This window comes from Tetrao urogallus, assembly GCF_951394365.1.
Source record: "Tetrao urogallus genome assembly, chromosome: 7".
In the NCBI taxonomy this organism is placed as follows: domain Eukaryota; kingdom Metazoa; phylum Chordata; class Aves; order Galliformes; family Phasianidae; genus Tetrao; species Tetrao urogallus.
The window spans coordinates 11,386,436-11,400,878 of NC_136820.1; the positions used below are offsets into that span (position 1 = coordinate 11,386,436).

Genomic DNA, 14,443 nt, shown 5'->3' on the forward strand with positions numbered 1-14,443 from the left:
TTTACTAAGAGAACCTGAATTGCGCGGGGTTTCCCGCCAGGGATTTCACATTCTGCTTCCTAAACAAGGATGTGATGACAAGCATTTTACTTTTAAGTAAGTTTTAGGAGAGTTGCAGTTTAGTCAGTGTGGTATTTATAAATGAAAAACTGCAAGAAGAGATGTGTGGGTGAAGCCATAGAACATATTTGCTGACGTTTTTTGAGCAGGGATCTTCTAAAGGGCCAGAAATAAGATGTGTGGTTCACGGACAGTGAGCGTAACATCGAAGTAGGAGGAAAAAGTTTATAAAGGGCATTGGCAATAAACTTATTTGTTGCAGCTTTTTTCCAAGCATTGTAAATACTCTTTCCTGATATTATGTACAGCCTTGGAATGGCACCTTTTAACTAACCCCAGGTGTATTTTGTTTCCCATGTTTTTATATACAAATGTATATATGGTGCTCACTTTAGAACAGCAGTGTTGATCAGTTATGCTGCATAGTTGTATTATAGCCTTACTAGTTGTGTGTGGTTGGTTGACCTCTGGGCGTACAGCTGTTAGTCTGAGTGGCGTCCCTTATCCATCTGTTGATAGGTGAATGACTGTGCATGTGGTGTACGTTGTATTATGTCGTCACGTAGAAGGAAGGGCGAGAAGAACCACTACATTAAGATACTATTGGACCAAACTATTACTTAGAGCGAGTAAACAGTTCCTTGTACCCCTTAACGTGTCTTTGAAAGTTGCATATAGTTACAGTAGTGTATAAATTAAATATTGTGCAAAAACAATTAGTCTTGTATTTTTCTGTATGTGTGTATATATTATATATAAAATAATGTACCTCTAGCAACTTCATCTGTATTTAAGATGTGACAATCTTGACACAGGATTTTAAAAGTAGCAGTATAAATAAGCAGAATTAACAAACAAATATAAAAATTTCTCACCAAGAAAGAATTTGCGTGTGTGTGTGTGTGAGCGTGTGTTAAGAGGGTACAGAAATAGCAGCTGATCTTATTGCTTCCAGCAGTGTTTGGCTTTTTCATTGTATAAAACTTCATGATGTGTGACAGACATGGAAAATCCAGTTAATAAAAGTACTATCTTGACTGATGCATAACCTATGCTGTGCATGTCAGTGCAGTTTGTTACTCCCAGTGCTCAGTGTGTAAGGGCAGCGCACACCCTGCTGATCTCCCTGCACAGGCTTGACTTTCAGACTTTCAGAGCAATGTGTGCTGGGAATGAATTCTGGCAGCAGACACTGGACAGTCACTGCAGCATCACCCCCTCAGGGTCTCATGTAGTAATATAAAAAAGCAGAAGATAGCAGGAAGGGAAGCTGGCACACACCTTTGTGCGTGGCTGTACGTTTATTTGCAGGGTTTTTTGTTAACCCACTTCTCTTCTCTTGCAGTTATAAATTGCTTGCTTGGGCTTATAGAGTGTCATAATTAAGCAGAAAGCTACTTGAGCAGATGCCAAAGGGGAAGGTAGCTGTTTGTTTCCTAGGCAGAACTTCAACATGACCTAAGGAGTTGAGTGTTTGGTGAACTTTACAGCACCTAGAGACCATCTGTGATGATCCTGTCCTACTCATTTTCTTGGCCAACCTAGGGCAGCTGGCTGGTGCTCTTCTCTCTGCATCCAGAAGCTGTGCAGTACAGAACACAGAGGGTTTCAAAGTCTCAGATAAAATATTTGTTGTGTGTTCATCAGAGACCAGCCTTAGCCATGCACACATCCATGACAGTTGGGAGTGACATTGTGTCCACCTTGCTGGGAGCTGTTAGAAATAAGATGCTTCACTTGTCTCAGGTTTGTCTTGTTAGGTAAAATGATTGATTGCGTATCAGTTTGCCATGTCTGTAGGCAGCCCGTTAACTGATCTGCTTGTAAAAAAGTATGTGAGCAGAAGTTTCAGCAGGGCATTGTACGTGCCTTTAATCCAGCCTTAACCCAGAACTGTTCTTCTCTGCAATACAGAACAGTAAGAGTGAAAAAGAACCAAAAAGCGAGTATCAGGGCTTGCTGGTTTTGTGCAGAGAAAGGAGGTAAGCTCAAGACAAAGCTGTTGTTTTCCCCCACCATCCATGGAAGAGACAAACCACACCGTAAGGTGCAGCACTGTCTGAGTGTAGGCAGTCACAGGTAGCGGGCAGCCAGGAGCTAATGCTGCTTATTTACTGCAACTCCTTCAGTGTACTGCATACAACGGAGTCCCATGTTGCAGTGTTTGGGCTGCCATGTGCTGGTAAACATCTGCTGTTGAACACTTGGTCTGAAATGAAGAATGTCAGTACAGAACTGCAATGCCTAAGCTGAAATACAGACACAGTCTGTCAGTGTCATCACTTAAAAACCACTGTGCCTTACCACGTAGGGAGTCGATCAACACTTCTTTTGCTTTGTTTTCAAGGTACTGTGAAAAGCATTTCAGGTTGAGGGGAGGAGTAGCTGAGCCACTAAGCAGCACAGCTGGCTTGTGCTTCCAAACTGCTCTGCCAGTTTTGCCTGCAAGTGCCTGATTGCTGTCTGTATCTGTCTGTGCATGTAACCACTAACAGATTCCTCTCTGGTGACTCAGGAAAGAACTGTGTAAGCAATACCCCATGAGAGGAGAGAGAGGCTGGGCATCCCAGCGTGCCAGGCTCCATCTCTAACAGTATGGCAGGATGACTGGTGCTGCCAGGGCTCCAGAACCCTCTGTGCTCAGCTGGAAGAATCCCCACGTACTGATTTCCAGGTCAGGGTAAGTGAGGGCTTGGTGAGTTAACTGTGATGTAACAAAATCATAACCAGAGATGCTCAATGCTGTGTGACCATACCACATTATTAGGGATGGATGGCATTCAGCAGGCCCTGTTCTGTCTGCTCCAAAAGTTATGTTCATCACTGGTGCCTTTAAAAAAGTTGTGGCTGAGAATGTGCTCTATCAAATTCCATCATTGTGCTCTTTGTATCTGCTGTAGTTTCCATGGAAATAAATAGGAGGCATTACTTTTAAAGCAAGCTACATAATTGTATGCAATTAGTGTACCACTGCTTTATGATGAGCTATCTGTGTGAGGATGTACCCATAAGCTTTGGTGGCTGCGACCACTGCTGGGGAACATCTGAAGTCTGGTCAATGCAAAATGTGGAGGTAGCAGCAGAGGAAAATGCAACCCATCTCTCTCTCCCCTCCTGTTTTTAAGAGAAGGCAAACAATCGTGACTTATTAACTTGTATTTGCAGACGTCTTTCATCAAGAGCAAATAAAGGAATGTGCCAGCCAGTTATACCAAACTTGGCTGGCAGACTGGAATGTCCTCAGGTGACTGACAGAAGACAGCTGAGGCACCATGACAACCTTTCCAATGGTACAGTTGATACGAGTAAATCAGAGCAGAGCTGTCTGTCACTGATGCTAGATTATTGCTTGCGGTACAAGGTCTTTGAGTAGTAACATCTTAACATAACCATACTTGGGCCAGCTTGAGCATGACTCATTTGTTTGTCTGGTTGGGCTAAAGCCAAGTTACTCATCAAAGTCATGGAAGAACGTTGTTGTGAGGGAAGGCCAGGACACCTTCCTTAGGAGCAATGTTTTTGTGGCTGCTTGAGTCTGCCTTGCTCTGATGCACAGGCTGGGACTATGCTTTTGAGGCTGAAACTGCAGTTGTTAAAGGTTAACTTACCTTGGCCTATTTGCATGGTACTGCAAAAGATACCAGTTTCTAAGAGTTGAGAACACTGAAATAGTGACTGATTGAATTCTACTATACCAGAAGGGGAAAAAAAAAAAAAAATCCATTGACTTTCCCAGGCAGTAGAATTGTCCTGTGAAAAAATACTTGGGGCTTTTTTAAGGGCTTCACTTGTCTCTTAGACATGCCATGTCAGGTCTCCCCAGCAGCTGATTTCTCTTGTGTAACATCTTCCTGCTCCTACTCCCTCTTGAGAAATACTGGACTGGAGGAGGTAAGGAGGGACAGAGCTGTTTTTCTCCGTAGGCACCAGCTGCCACATACACTCAGCTCCCTCAGTGCCTGAGGCCTGGGAGGAGTGTAGCTCAGCTGCAGGCCTGCAAGCCCAAAGGGCTGATGAGCTCTCTTACACTGAGCCAGGGATCACCTGCATCACATCTGCAATGACAGATGCCATCCTCACCACATTTTAAATCAAGCCACAGGGTGCAGAGATCCATTCTCTGTAAGGTAGGAGGCCATCAGTCTTCAAGGCTGACAGTGAGTCACCAGGCTCTGCAGTTTCCACCTCCTGGACAAAAAAGGGGAAAGCCACTCCAAGGAAAGAGGGCTCAGGGAGTAGAAGGAAGGGTGCCTGCTGGCTTCACTTACTTGAACAGGGAAGTAGTGCACTGATGTTTTAACTCCTCAGTGCGAGGTAAGACCTAGTATCCCCAGATCAGAGTAGGTTAAACCACCCAGAATTGCTTGCCTGCTGAAATAGGAACTTTTCCTCTTCTACTGTCCTTATGTTTGCAGGAGGGGCTGCAGGCCAGCAATGCCAGTGAGAGGTCCTGAGTCAGCAGCCTGCCTGGGCCACATGCTGTGACCTGCAACTGAAACCATACCTGAGGAGAGAATTTTTTCCATCACCATTAATTTGTATTGCACTTCTCTGTAAAAACAGCTTTCTGTGCTGCTGCTGCTAAGCAGCAATATAAAATTCAAGCTCTCTAGATAGGACCAGACTATTCACTCCCATGTGTTCTTCACCCCAACCAGGATTCTCCTCCAAACCAAACCCATCCTTGATTTCTCCCTTCAGATTGAGACATGAGTGCTTCCACTCCCACAGGCCTTGGGCACGCAGCTGCTCAGACTGGGAACAGACACACGTTACACAGCTTGCAAAAGGCAGTCACCAGTAAATACCTTATTTATTCTTTCTCATGTTTCAGGAGCAGTTCAGTGACAAAATACAACACAGCACCATCCAGGTAATAGTTCTGCATGGACCAGAAATGCTCTATCATGATTTTAGCATCGCAGCTGCTGCACAGTGAGTTCTCCAGGGCAAACTACTCTCTACATTTGTGTAAATGACTGCCATACTCTTCACTCACACGCTATGGAGGTTGTAGTGCTTCCACACCACCTGGCTGTAGGCCACCCAAGAAACATTATTACCCCCAGTCCTACATAACAATACTGAGCAGAAGTGAATGGATTTGCTCAAGGCAAGGATGGCTGCCGAGGTTGCTCACATCACCAGGTACCCAAACCTTACTACGTATTTTCCTATTAGGCTACAGAAAACTGGAAGAATGCAGTAACTGTGAAGACAAGTACAAAGTCAGCTTTGGGTAAGCCATTACTTATTTCTTTCATGTGACTACAGCTGAGATGCAACCTGATTCCTTTTCCAGCCAATCCTGGGGCATTTTCAAAGACAACCCATGCAGCTGCCATCACAAACCTGCCCACTTCATGCTCTGAAAGCAATACCAAGCAGAAGACAACAGGCTCCAGTCATAGCAGCTCTTACATCTCAAGAGGAACCATCCCCCAGGTTCCTCGCTAACCATGCCGACCAGGCAGCAGGAGAAAAACACTGAAATCTGCAATGGTAGCTTTTCTACACGCAGCCCCAGGAGCATCATGCATAGGTAAGGTACACCTACTGCAAATTCAGGTCACAGCTGGAGAATGGAGATTACCCAATGGTTAGGGGGGATTTTGGTCCTGTAACTGCCAGAAAGCAATTAAATGTTATGAAAATGACCGTTTTGTGAAATGCAGGGGGGTGGGGGGGATGAAGTGTTCACTGGGCACCTGGGTACTGATGTATCATGTTTACAACGCTGTGGTTCAAGGCCCAAGGAAGTGATGCCAAAAGCAAAAGTAAACAAAAAAATACATAAATATCTGCTGCTTAATCTTCATAAGTTACTGCTCAGTACTGTTTCCTACTCAATGCTTTTACCCAACTTTGGGGAAGACTTTAACTCACACTTATTTGGGTAACCAGCACAGAGGAACGTGTCATGCACACCTTATGTTTATGTTTAGATATTTCTCAGGTTATGTCAGGAACAATCATATTTCATTACATAACGTAAATTAATTTGCTATGTGCAAAAAGTAGCTAATCAGCAGTGGTTGAATAAAAGAGAGGACTAGTTAACTATCATCATAAAGGGACAAAGCAGGCCATAGGCTCAGAGGCAGCGCACTGAATGAAGTGCTGCTCCACCTTTTTCTTTCTGTTTTCTTTTACAAGGCTACAGCTGAAGTCTCCGGGTGTCTTGGGGATGCTTATCCCAAGTTCTGTTTTCCATCAGTTGAAGTGCGGTGGGTCTGGAAGCCTTGAAACCAGACCTTGTGCATGCTGGACTGCTTTGTGTAGTGTCAGCTCCACAAACTGGTGTATGTAGGGGGAAAAAAAAAAGGAGTAGGAGAAATGATCTCTTTTTCACTGCCTCAAGTAGTGAGTATTTACCAGGTATCATAGAAGCAGGTGCCACGTGCAGACACACAGAATAGCATGGTGTGCACTCAGAGCTCCGCAGCATCATAAACAAAGGCTCAAGGAGTGCCCACGTCCATGTGTGACTGCTGTAGTCATCTTTGTTCCTTCATGTTTACTCCTTCAGTGATTCAGCAGCGAGTTTCATTTGCTGTGGGAGAAGAGAAAAAAAGCACATAAACTCAGTGGTAGTGTGATGAATTAAACCAAACTTCGTGTCAGAAACATGCTCATTGCATGGGATAATCTCAAACACAAAAGGAACTTAAAATATATTAATTATTCATTAATATAGCAAATATTTGTTATTACCAGTACAAGAACATGTCTGCTGCTCATGTGCTGTGCATAGTTCTAAAATACATTCTTTGGAGAGATAAAGGTGTTAGTTCACTGTTAGATCGAGTTCCTCCTCTTATTCCTGTATTTGATTTCAGAGACTCGGCCCGGTAAATAGAGTCAACCCTAATTGTATCAAAAACATTCCAAAAGATGACACCTCACAGTAAAACCCACCTGCAGTTACTTTTGTTGCCATTTTTAATCTGCATTTCCAAGCCACCTATGAAAGAAGTATATTAATCTGCGATACAAATATTTATATGCTTCTCCATGGCAACAGCATAGAGAAAGCAAAATGGAGTGGAATGCAGGAATAGAGATTCCTCTTCTGCATCCTGATTCCCTTATTTGAATAAATGTCTGTGTAAAACTACAGCATCTTAATTAAAGTGACTTCAATCCCTAATGTAAAGACATGAGGGAGACACAGAACATAACCTAACTCAATTAATGACCTATCAAATTCAAACCCAATTCACCAATTACATTTTCTCAAATGCTGAGCATTGTTGGAATTAAATGAGGGACCGATCCTAAAGGGTCCCTTCCAACCCCAACCACTCTATGATGCGCAGAATGTGGAACAGGGCAAGGATGCTTCTCCTCCCTGATTTCTCCATTGCTCAACACAGTCTGGGGAAAAGCAACAACCAAGCATACAACTATTTCTGAGGACTAGATAACAAATCTGGCCAAAAATAGTCAGAAGTGCAATGATTGCCATTGACTTCTGAAGGCCCTCCCAGCTTGCAGCTAGAATGCTCAGCCAGGAACCCTCTGCTGGTGTATTTTAAAGCTGTCTAAGGAACAAACATTTATCAGATTGTTCAGTGAGAAGAAAAACTGAAAATAGCTCTGCTTACTGCCATGCCACACGCAGCCTGGACACAAACAGTCCAAACGCAATCACTCCCATATTTCAGGAAATGAATCAGAGCAAAGTGAGAACCCCAAAAGCTGAATATTTCATTTTGACTTCAATCATTCCCATGACACCAAAACCTCTTTTGCAATCCCTGGCAGCAGTGGGCTCCCCTCAGAGAGACCTTGGTGAGCAATGCGGGGTGGCACGGCTCTGCACCACAACTCCTTGCCAAGTTAGGGATGAACAATTTTTTAATTTTCTCTTCTTTTACTCTGAGAGGAAACTTTTTTTTTTTTTTTAACTGGGAAAATATTTTTCTAGGACACCATCCAGGAAAGGGAGCATATTTTAATTGGCAAGGTCACCTTTCCCCCCCGATGGTCCCAACAGGATTTTTTATGAATCTTCCATCAAAAAGACATTTAAACACCTAGGACAAGAGGAGTTAAGAACTCCTAACGCCTGCTTTTTAAACCTGCTTGGTACATCACAGCAAAGGCAAACGAGGCAGTAGTAGAAGCCCAGAAGTGCTGCCTGGAGCTGTGCCGCTCAGCAGAGCCGGCCCTGCAAACAGCTCTTGGTTTACCACCAGCTGAGGATCCCCCACAACAGCTATGGGACCCCTGGCCCCATAGGCTCATGTTCAGCCTTCAGCAGCACTCTGTGCACGAGCATCTGTAGCCATTGAGTTTGTCACAGAGGGTCTACAACCAATATCAATTTGTTGTAGATTCCAGAGCCTAGCTTATTCTAGATTTCTACTGGTAGGAATTGCTCTAGAAACTTCTCTGCTGTAATGCAGTATTTTGCTACTTCTATTTTAATTTCACGTTTGAAAGCATGCATAATATAATTAAGCAGTACTTTTAGTAGAAATACCAAGACTCCTCAATGCAGCTTCACAAACAGGCTTCACCATTTACTTGGGCTTCACTACTTTTCAACACTACATTTCCTGAAAATACTTCAGTAAAGCATCACAGATACCTTCTCACCACCAAAACAGTTGTGTACCAAACCTGGAAAGCAGGCTACTATCCTTGTGTGTTTATAACCAGAAACACCAAATAAATTTTAATACACTGAGTACAGATTGTTGTTGATCAGCGACAGATCCCTCTGCAACTAGAAGGTCTGTGGTGGTCCAGTTGTGCAGGTCAGAGAATCACAGAATCCCACAACGGCCTGGGTTGAAAAGGACCACAGTGATCACCTACTTTCAACCCCCTGCTGTGTGCAGGTCGCCAACCAGCAGCCCAGGCTGCCCAGAGCCACATCCAGCCTGGCCTTGAATGCCTGCAGGGATGGGGCATCCACAGCCTCCTTGGGTAACCTGTTCCAGTGCCTCACCACCTCTGTGTGAAAAATTTCCTCCTAATATTTAACCTAAATCACCCTTGCCTCAGTTTAAAACCATTCTCCCCTGTGCTATCACTATCCACCCTCATAAACAGCCGTTTTCCCTTCTGTTTATACACTCCCTTCAAGTACTGGAAGGCCACAATGAGGTCTCCCTGGAGCCCTCTCTTCTCCAAGCTGAACAAGCCCAGTTCCCTCAACCTTTCCTCATAGGAGAGGTGCTCCAGCCCTCTGATCACCTTAAGGTCAGAGCTGTGAACACCACTGCTGCACACAAGTTAAAGATAGAGCTGCCAACACAAGCTAACAGAAGCACACACTGACACCATAGATTTCTACTGAAGCAAAATCAGCCCAGCTGCAGGGCTGGTGCTCGGTTCCAGCCTCACTGGACGTCAGGCCTGCTCCTGCAAGGCAGTGAGAACCCCCTCATTGTGAGCAGCATGAACACAGCCTGCAGGCAGTGCACCGCTCCCCACCTCACGCTGGAGTTGTGCTTGGTGCTGGTGAGCCACCCCCTAACTACTCCTTTTACTGCTGTGTGTGGTAACACAAACACGATTTAACCACAGCCTGAGGAAAGCTATATATTTTTTTTTAATTTACAAATTAAAATAAATGAAAGCAGAATTTAATGACTCAGCAGCTTGGTGCTTTTCCAAATGTGCACTCAACATACATGTTTGTATATATGAGCAGACACAAACAGGCATACAGCTAAATGTAAGAAGACAAAGGCAGATGTTTCTAATCAGCAGCTTTAACTTCTGGTTTTCCTGTACTGGCCATGCTGAATGGCTCACCCCTAACTCACCGCTTAAAGAAAGCGCAGTGCTACGTGCCATCTTTCTCATTTTCTCCAAGCAATTATAAGAGAGCAGGATGAACACATATTATAATTACTCTTTCCTAGTGGTGTGCAGTTTTCAAAGACAGTTTCTTAGGCCTCAAGCTGTTTATGACAACTGTAAAAACGTTACCAACATGAGTAAGTACCAGCCAACTACAGACAAGGGAAATTAACACCTACTTCAAAACTCAGTCAGACTTTTCCACAACTAGTATTTTACTTTGTGCAGAAGAGTGAGAATGTATTCAATGGAAATTTGTTCCTGCTGAGCATTATGGCAGAAGGTTGCACTGTTTGCCTAGAGGCACCAATCTTCCCTCTGGGTTGTGGCAAGCAGCATTTGACTGCAGGGAATGGACCCATTTTTCCAGTGACCTAAGATACAACCGCCACAAGAGGAGATGATAACTGAGGCTTGTTTACAGTAGCAATAAACACTTTTTAGTGCAGATTTTCGATAAGGAAGTGGAAGAATTTTAAATAGAAGATAACAGACAAAGAAAAAAGTGCTGAGCTGCACAGCTCTCATGAGAAGGACACTGAAAGCAATGAGAACAACTCACCTCTCTGAGGACTGAAAGGTTACTAACCCATACAAGGTTTATTCTTTTCTTTTCTAAAATGAAATACCATGGTCTAAACTCAGTACTGACCCTGCTTGTAGAATTCCTGAAGATCCTTCCAGGCTGAAAAGTTTTTATACTTATTCCTGCAGCACTGGTGACACAGGAGTATGTCTGCACCCTAGAAACCTTGAGTAGGAATCTACAACAAACAGCAGTAGAGAAGTGCAAAAAACAGTTCTCTTCCCTTTTACATACGCCTAATTCATGACAGAATACTCAGTATAAAAAGCTAGCATTAATGAAACAAGAAGTTTGCAAAATTAGTAAGTGCAGAGTCAGGGAAAACTTGGAGAATCACATAATACATGCCTTGGAGTACTGTGTGTGATTAATAGTGCTAAAAGACATAGAAGACAAAGCAATGCCATTTGTAGATATTTTCAAGACTTTTTTCCTGATCTACTTCATACTGTCTTCAATTTAAATTGCAGAGCATTAATTAATACTCATTATAGTATTCTCACTGTATTAGTCACCCTTTGCTGAATCTTATTTTAATTCAGTAGTGCAAAAATGTGGAGGTACTAATAGAAGAAAATACTACTACAACACTATCTAACACAGCTTCAAAAGTATGACTTATTTATTCTTCTGACCCTCAGCACATTTTAAATTGTATTAATTTATACATTTTAAAAATAATTTCTTTTACTGTTTCTGAATATATGATTGCAAAATGAGAGATAAATATATAATGCTAAATGAGATATCTAAGTGCCTAAGGAGAACGTGTGCTCTGAATCTTTTCACAGTGTGACAGAACACCAGAGGAAGAGCTCTTCTCTTCAGGTTGTGCAATTCCCCCTCATCCAATAAGCAGTCAGTCAACAGATTTTGGAGTCAGATGTGTTTGACCAGCTCAGAAAGCAATTACGCAGAAGCATCCAAAGTGACACAGCCTCAACCATGTCTCAGTTCAGAAGGACAGACTGCGGAGACTGGAGAGCAGTGTCTGTATTTCTCACATTTCCTGAACCTCCAGGTGGGAACTGAGGAAGCAAATTCCTCCACACTGTAAGGGCAGACAAATCTGAGACAGCCTCATTTAAGACTGAATGTGTACAAGTCTATAGGACCAGATGACATGCATCCCAGGTGCTAAGGGAGCTGGCTGATGTGGTTGCCAAGCCACTCTCCATCATATCTCAAAAGTCATGGCTGTCAGTTCCCAGTGACTGAAAAAAGGAAAACATCACTCCCCTTTATAAGAAAGGGAGGAAGGAGGACCCAAGGAAGCAAAGGCTGGTGAGCCTCACCTCTGTGCCTGGAAGATCATGGAGCAAATCCTCCTAGAAGAGATGTTAAGGCACATGAGGGATGAGTGGGTGATCTGAGACAGCCAGCATGGCTTTACCAAGGGAAGGTTGCCTGACTAATCTTGTGGCTTTCTTGATGGTGTGACGGCATCAGCAGACGAAGGCAAGGCAATAGATGTCATCTACCTGGACTTCTTTGACATGGCCCCCCACACCATCTCCTTATTTCTAAATTGGAGAGATATAGATTTGAAAGGTGAATAAGGAATTGGTTGGTAGGCCGCAGCCAGAGAGTTGTCATCAATAGTCCTACATCTGGGTGGAGGCTGGTGATTACTGGAGTCTCCCAGGGGTCTGTCTTGGGACCAGTACTCTTCAACATCTATATCAGGGGCACAGATGATGGGATCAAGTGCAGCCTCAGCAAATTTGCTGATAACATCAAGCTGAGTGGGGCATTTGATGCAGGAGAAGGAAGGGATATCATCGACAGGGACCTTGATATGAATAGCAAGCTCTACTGAGGCTCAACAAGGCAAAACATAAAGTTTTGCACTTGGGTCAGGGTAATGCCAGATTTGTATACAGACTGGGAGAAGAACTACTTGAGTAGCTCTACTGAGAAGGACTTAGGGGTCCTGGTAGATAAAAAACTTAATGTGGGCCAGCAGCATATGCTTGCAGCTTGTAAGACTAACAGTATCCTGGGCTGCATCAGAAGAGGGGCAGCCAGCAGCGTGAAGAAGGAAATTGTCCCTCTCTACTTTGCCCTTGTAAGGCCCCAGCCGGAGTACTGCAACCAGGTCCAGGGCCCCCAGCACAGAAAGATCTCAAGCTTATGCAGAGGGCCCAAAAGAGGGACAAGAAGATGATCAGAGGGAATGGTGGGGTTCTGATACAGGAGAAGAAGTTTCGAGTGCCCCATCCCTGGAGGTGTTTAAGGCCAGATTGGATGGGGCCCTGGGCAACCTGATGGGGTACCTGATATACTGATTGTCAACCCTGCCTATAGCAGGAGTTTGAAACATGATGACCCCTGAGGTCTCTTCCAACCCAAGCCATTCTACGATTGTGTGAGCAGGCCTCTGGACACAAAGCCTGGGGGAACCTGGGCTGCAGGCACAGGCTGCTCCTGACTCACAGAGGGTTTGACCGAGAGAACCCCGCATAGAGTATCTATCCCAGTGCTACACACACCAAAACCCACACAAGTTTTTCCATCGGCCTGTAACAAATTCTGTTGTACCAGAAGTGAGATACAAAGTTAAACTATTTAACATTGCAAAAAGAGTACAGAAAACACCAACATGACTTGCAATCCGTGTTCCAGCAGGAAACAGGCTGCATGAAAACCCTCAAAGTTCTTTCAAACTCTGTTATGCCCCTCACTAAGGAAAAAAGACAAAAAGCACTTGGTAACACCACAGCTTTCTGACATAACATCTGGCACTTCAATTGGGCACACAAAGCCTAGCCACACAAGCCTGGTGCCCTCCCCAGCAGCAGCTTACACAGCATGCCTGTCCTATCCTGAGCACCGTTTGTCCCAAGGATGACTTGGGCCCAAGTTTATTTCCAAATCTGTACGTGCCTGTAGCAGTGCTGAGTCCTAACAGTGTCCAAAAAAGAGTAACAACAGCAGCAAAGGTTAATCCTCTACACAGAGGACTAATTAGGTAATCTAGTTGGACCCCAATCCAACTTCAGGAACTTTTTTGGGAAATTCCTACAGATGCCATGAATTTGAAATAAAAAGCAGATAAGATGGAGGGCACATGGCTGTGCTGTACTGTGCAACTGAATACAAAATGCCAGAAATACAGAGCTCCCATCTGCCTTGCAGCAGGCAGCAAACTTCAACCAAGACCCGTGTCAGATGATAACAAAGAAATAAACAACTCAGCAGTATAAATAGAAAATATTAAAATACTCCTAAAGCATAAACCATGTGGTTAGAAACAATTTTCACACTAAGTGCTGGGCAGATATATAGCAAAAGCAAGTGCTTTTTTTTTTTTTTTTTTTTTTTTTTTAAGGTGTTCTTTTTAAAGAAAGAACTCACTTCCCAGTTCGTATCACAGAATATCATATCATAGGATGGCCTGGGTTGAGAAGGACCACAATGATCATCTACTTTCAATCCCCCTGCCACGTGCAGGGTCACCAACCACCAGATCAGGCTGCCCAGCCACATCTGCCACATCAGCATGAAAAAATGAGTTTAATTGTGAAGTAATTGTTATCACAATATTTACAAAATATTTCACTGCACTACAGAAGGAGAAACTACTCAATATTTAAGTTATTTGGTGAAAGACTAATTTCAGTTCTACTTAAGAGTTTAGTGGGCTAAGAAACCAAGATCAGAAGGAGGAAGTCCCTGCCAGCTCACATCAATTGTTTTTCTCTTCTGCAGAGGCTCTCCTGCCCTGCTGACACCACTCCCAGTACCACACTATTTTTCCTCAAAGTAAGCTTTCCCTCTTCATTTCACATTTCATATTCCTTATATTCTTGCTTTTCATCCATTTACAGTCTACTAAAAATAACAGACCTGGTAACCAACCGCTAGTTATGACAGATTTATTATTATTCTGAAATCACGTCTACCGATTTTAAAATGTAACAAAGGTTCCTTTGCTGGTAGTGTCAGAACAGACAGCACAGCTGGCAGAATTCATTT

At 43.6% G+C, this 14,443-nt stretch overlaps 1 protein-coding gene across 1 annotated transcript in view; it reads right to left on the reverse strand.

Annotated features, from left to right (window-relative positions):
* Positions 1-6,577: 6,577 nt before the first annotated feature.
* The window catches only part of ANO10 (anoctamin 10), a gene marked incomplete at both ends in the record, with an annotated part of 121,987 nt that continues 114,121 nt past the window's right edge, over positions 6,578-14,443 (reverse strand). The window contains one exon of the mRNA XM_079538369.1: positions 6,578-6,613. Within this exon, the coding sequence (XP_079394495.1) occupies positions 6,578-6,613 (36 nt within the window). The remainder of the gene's footprint in view (positions 6,614-14,443) is intronic.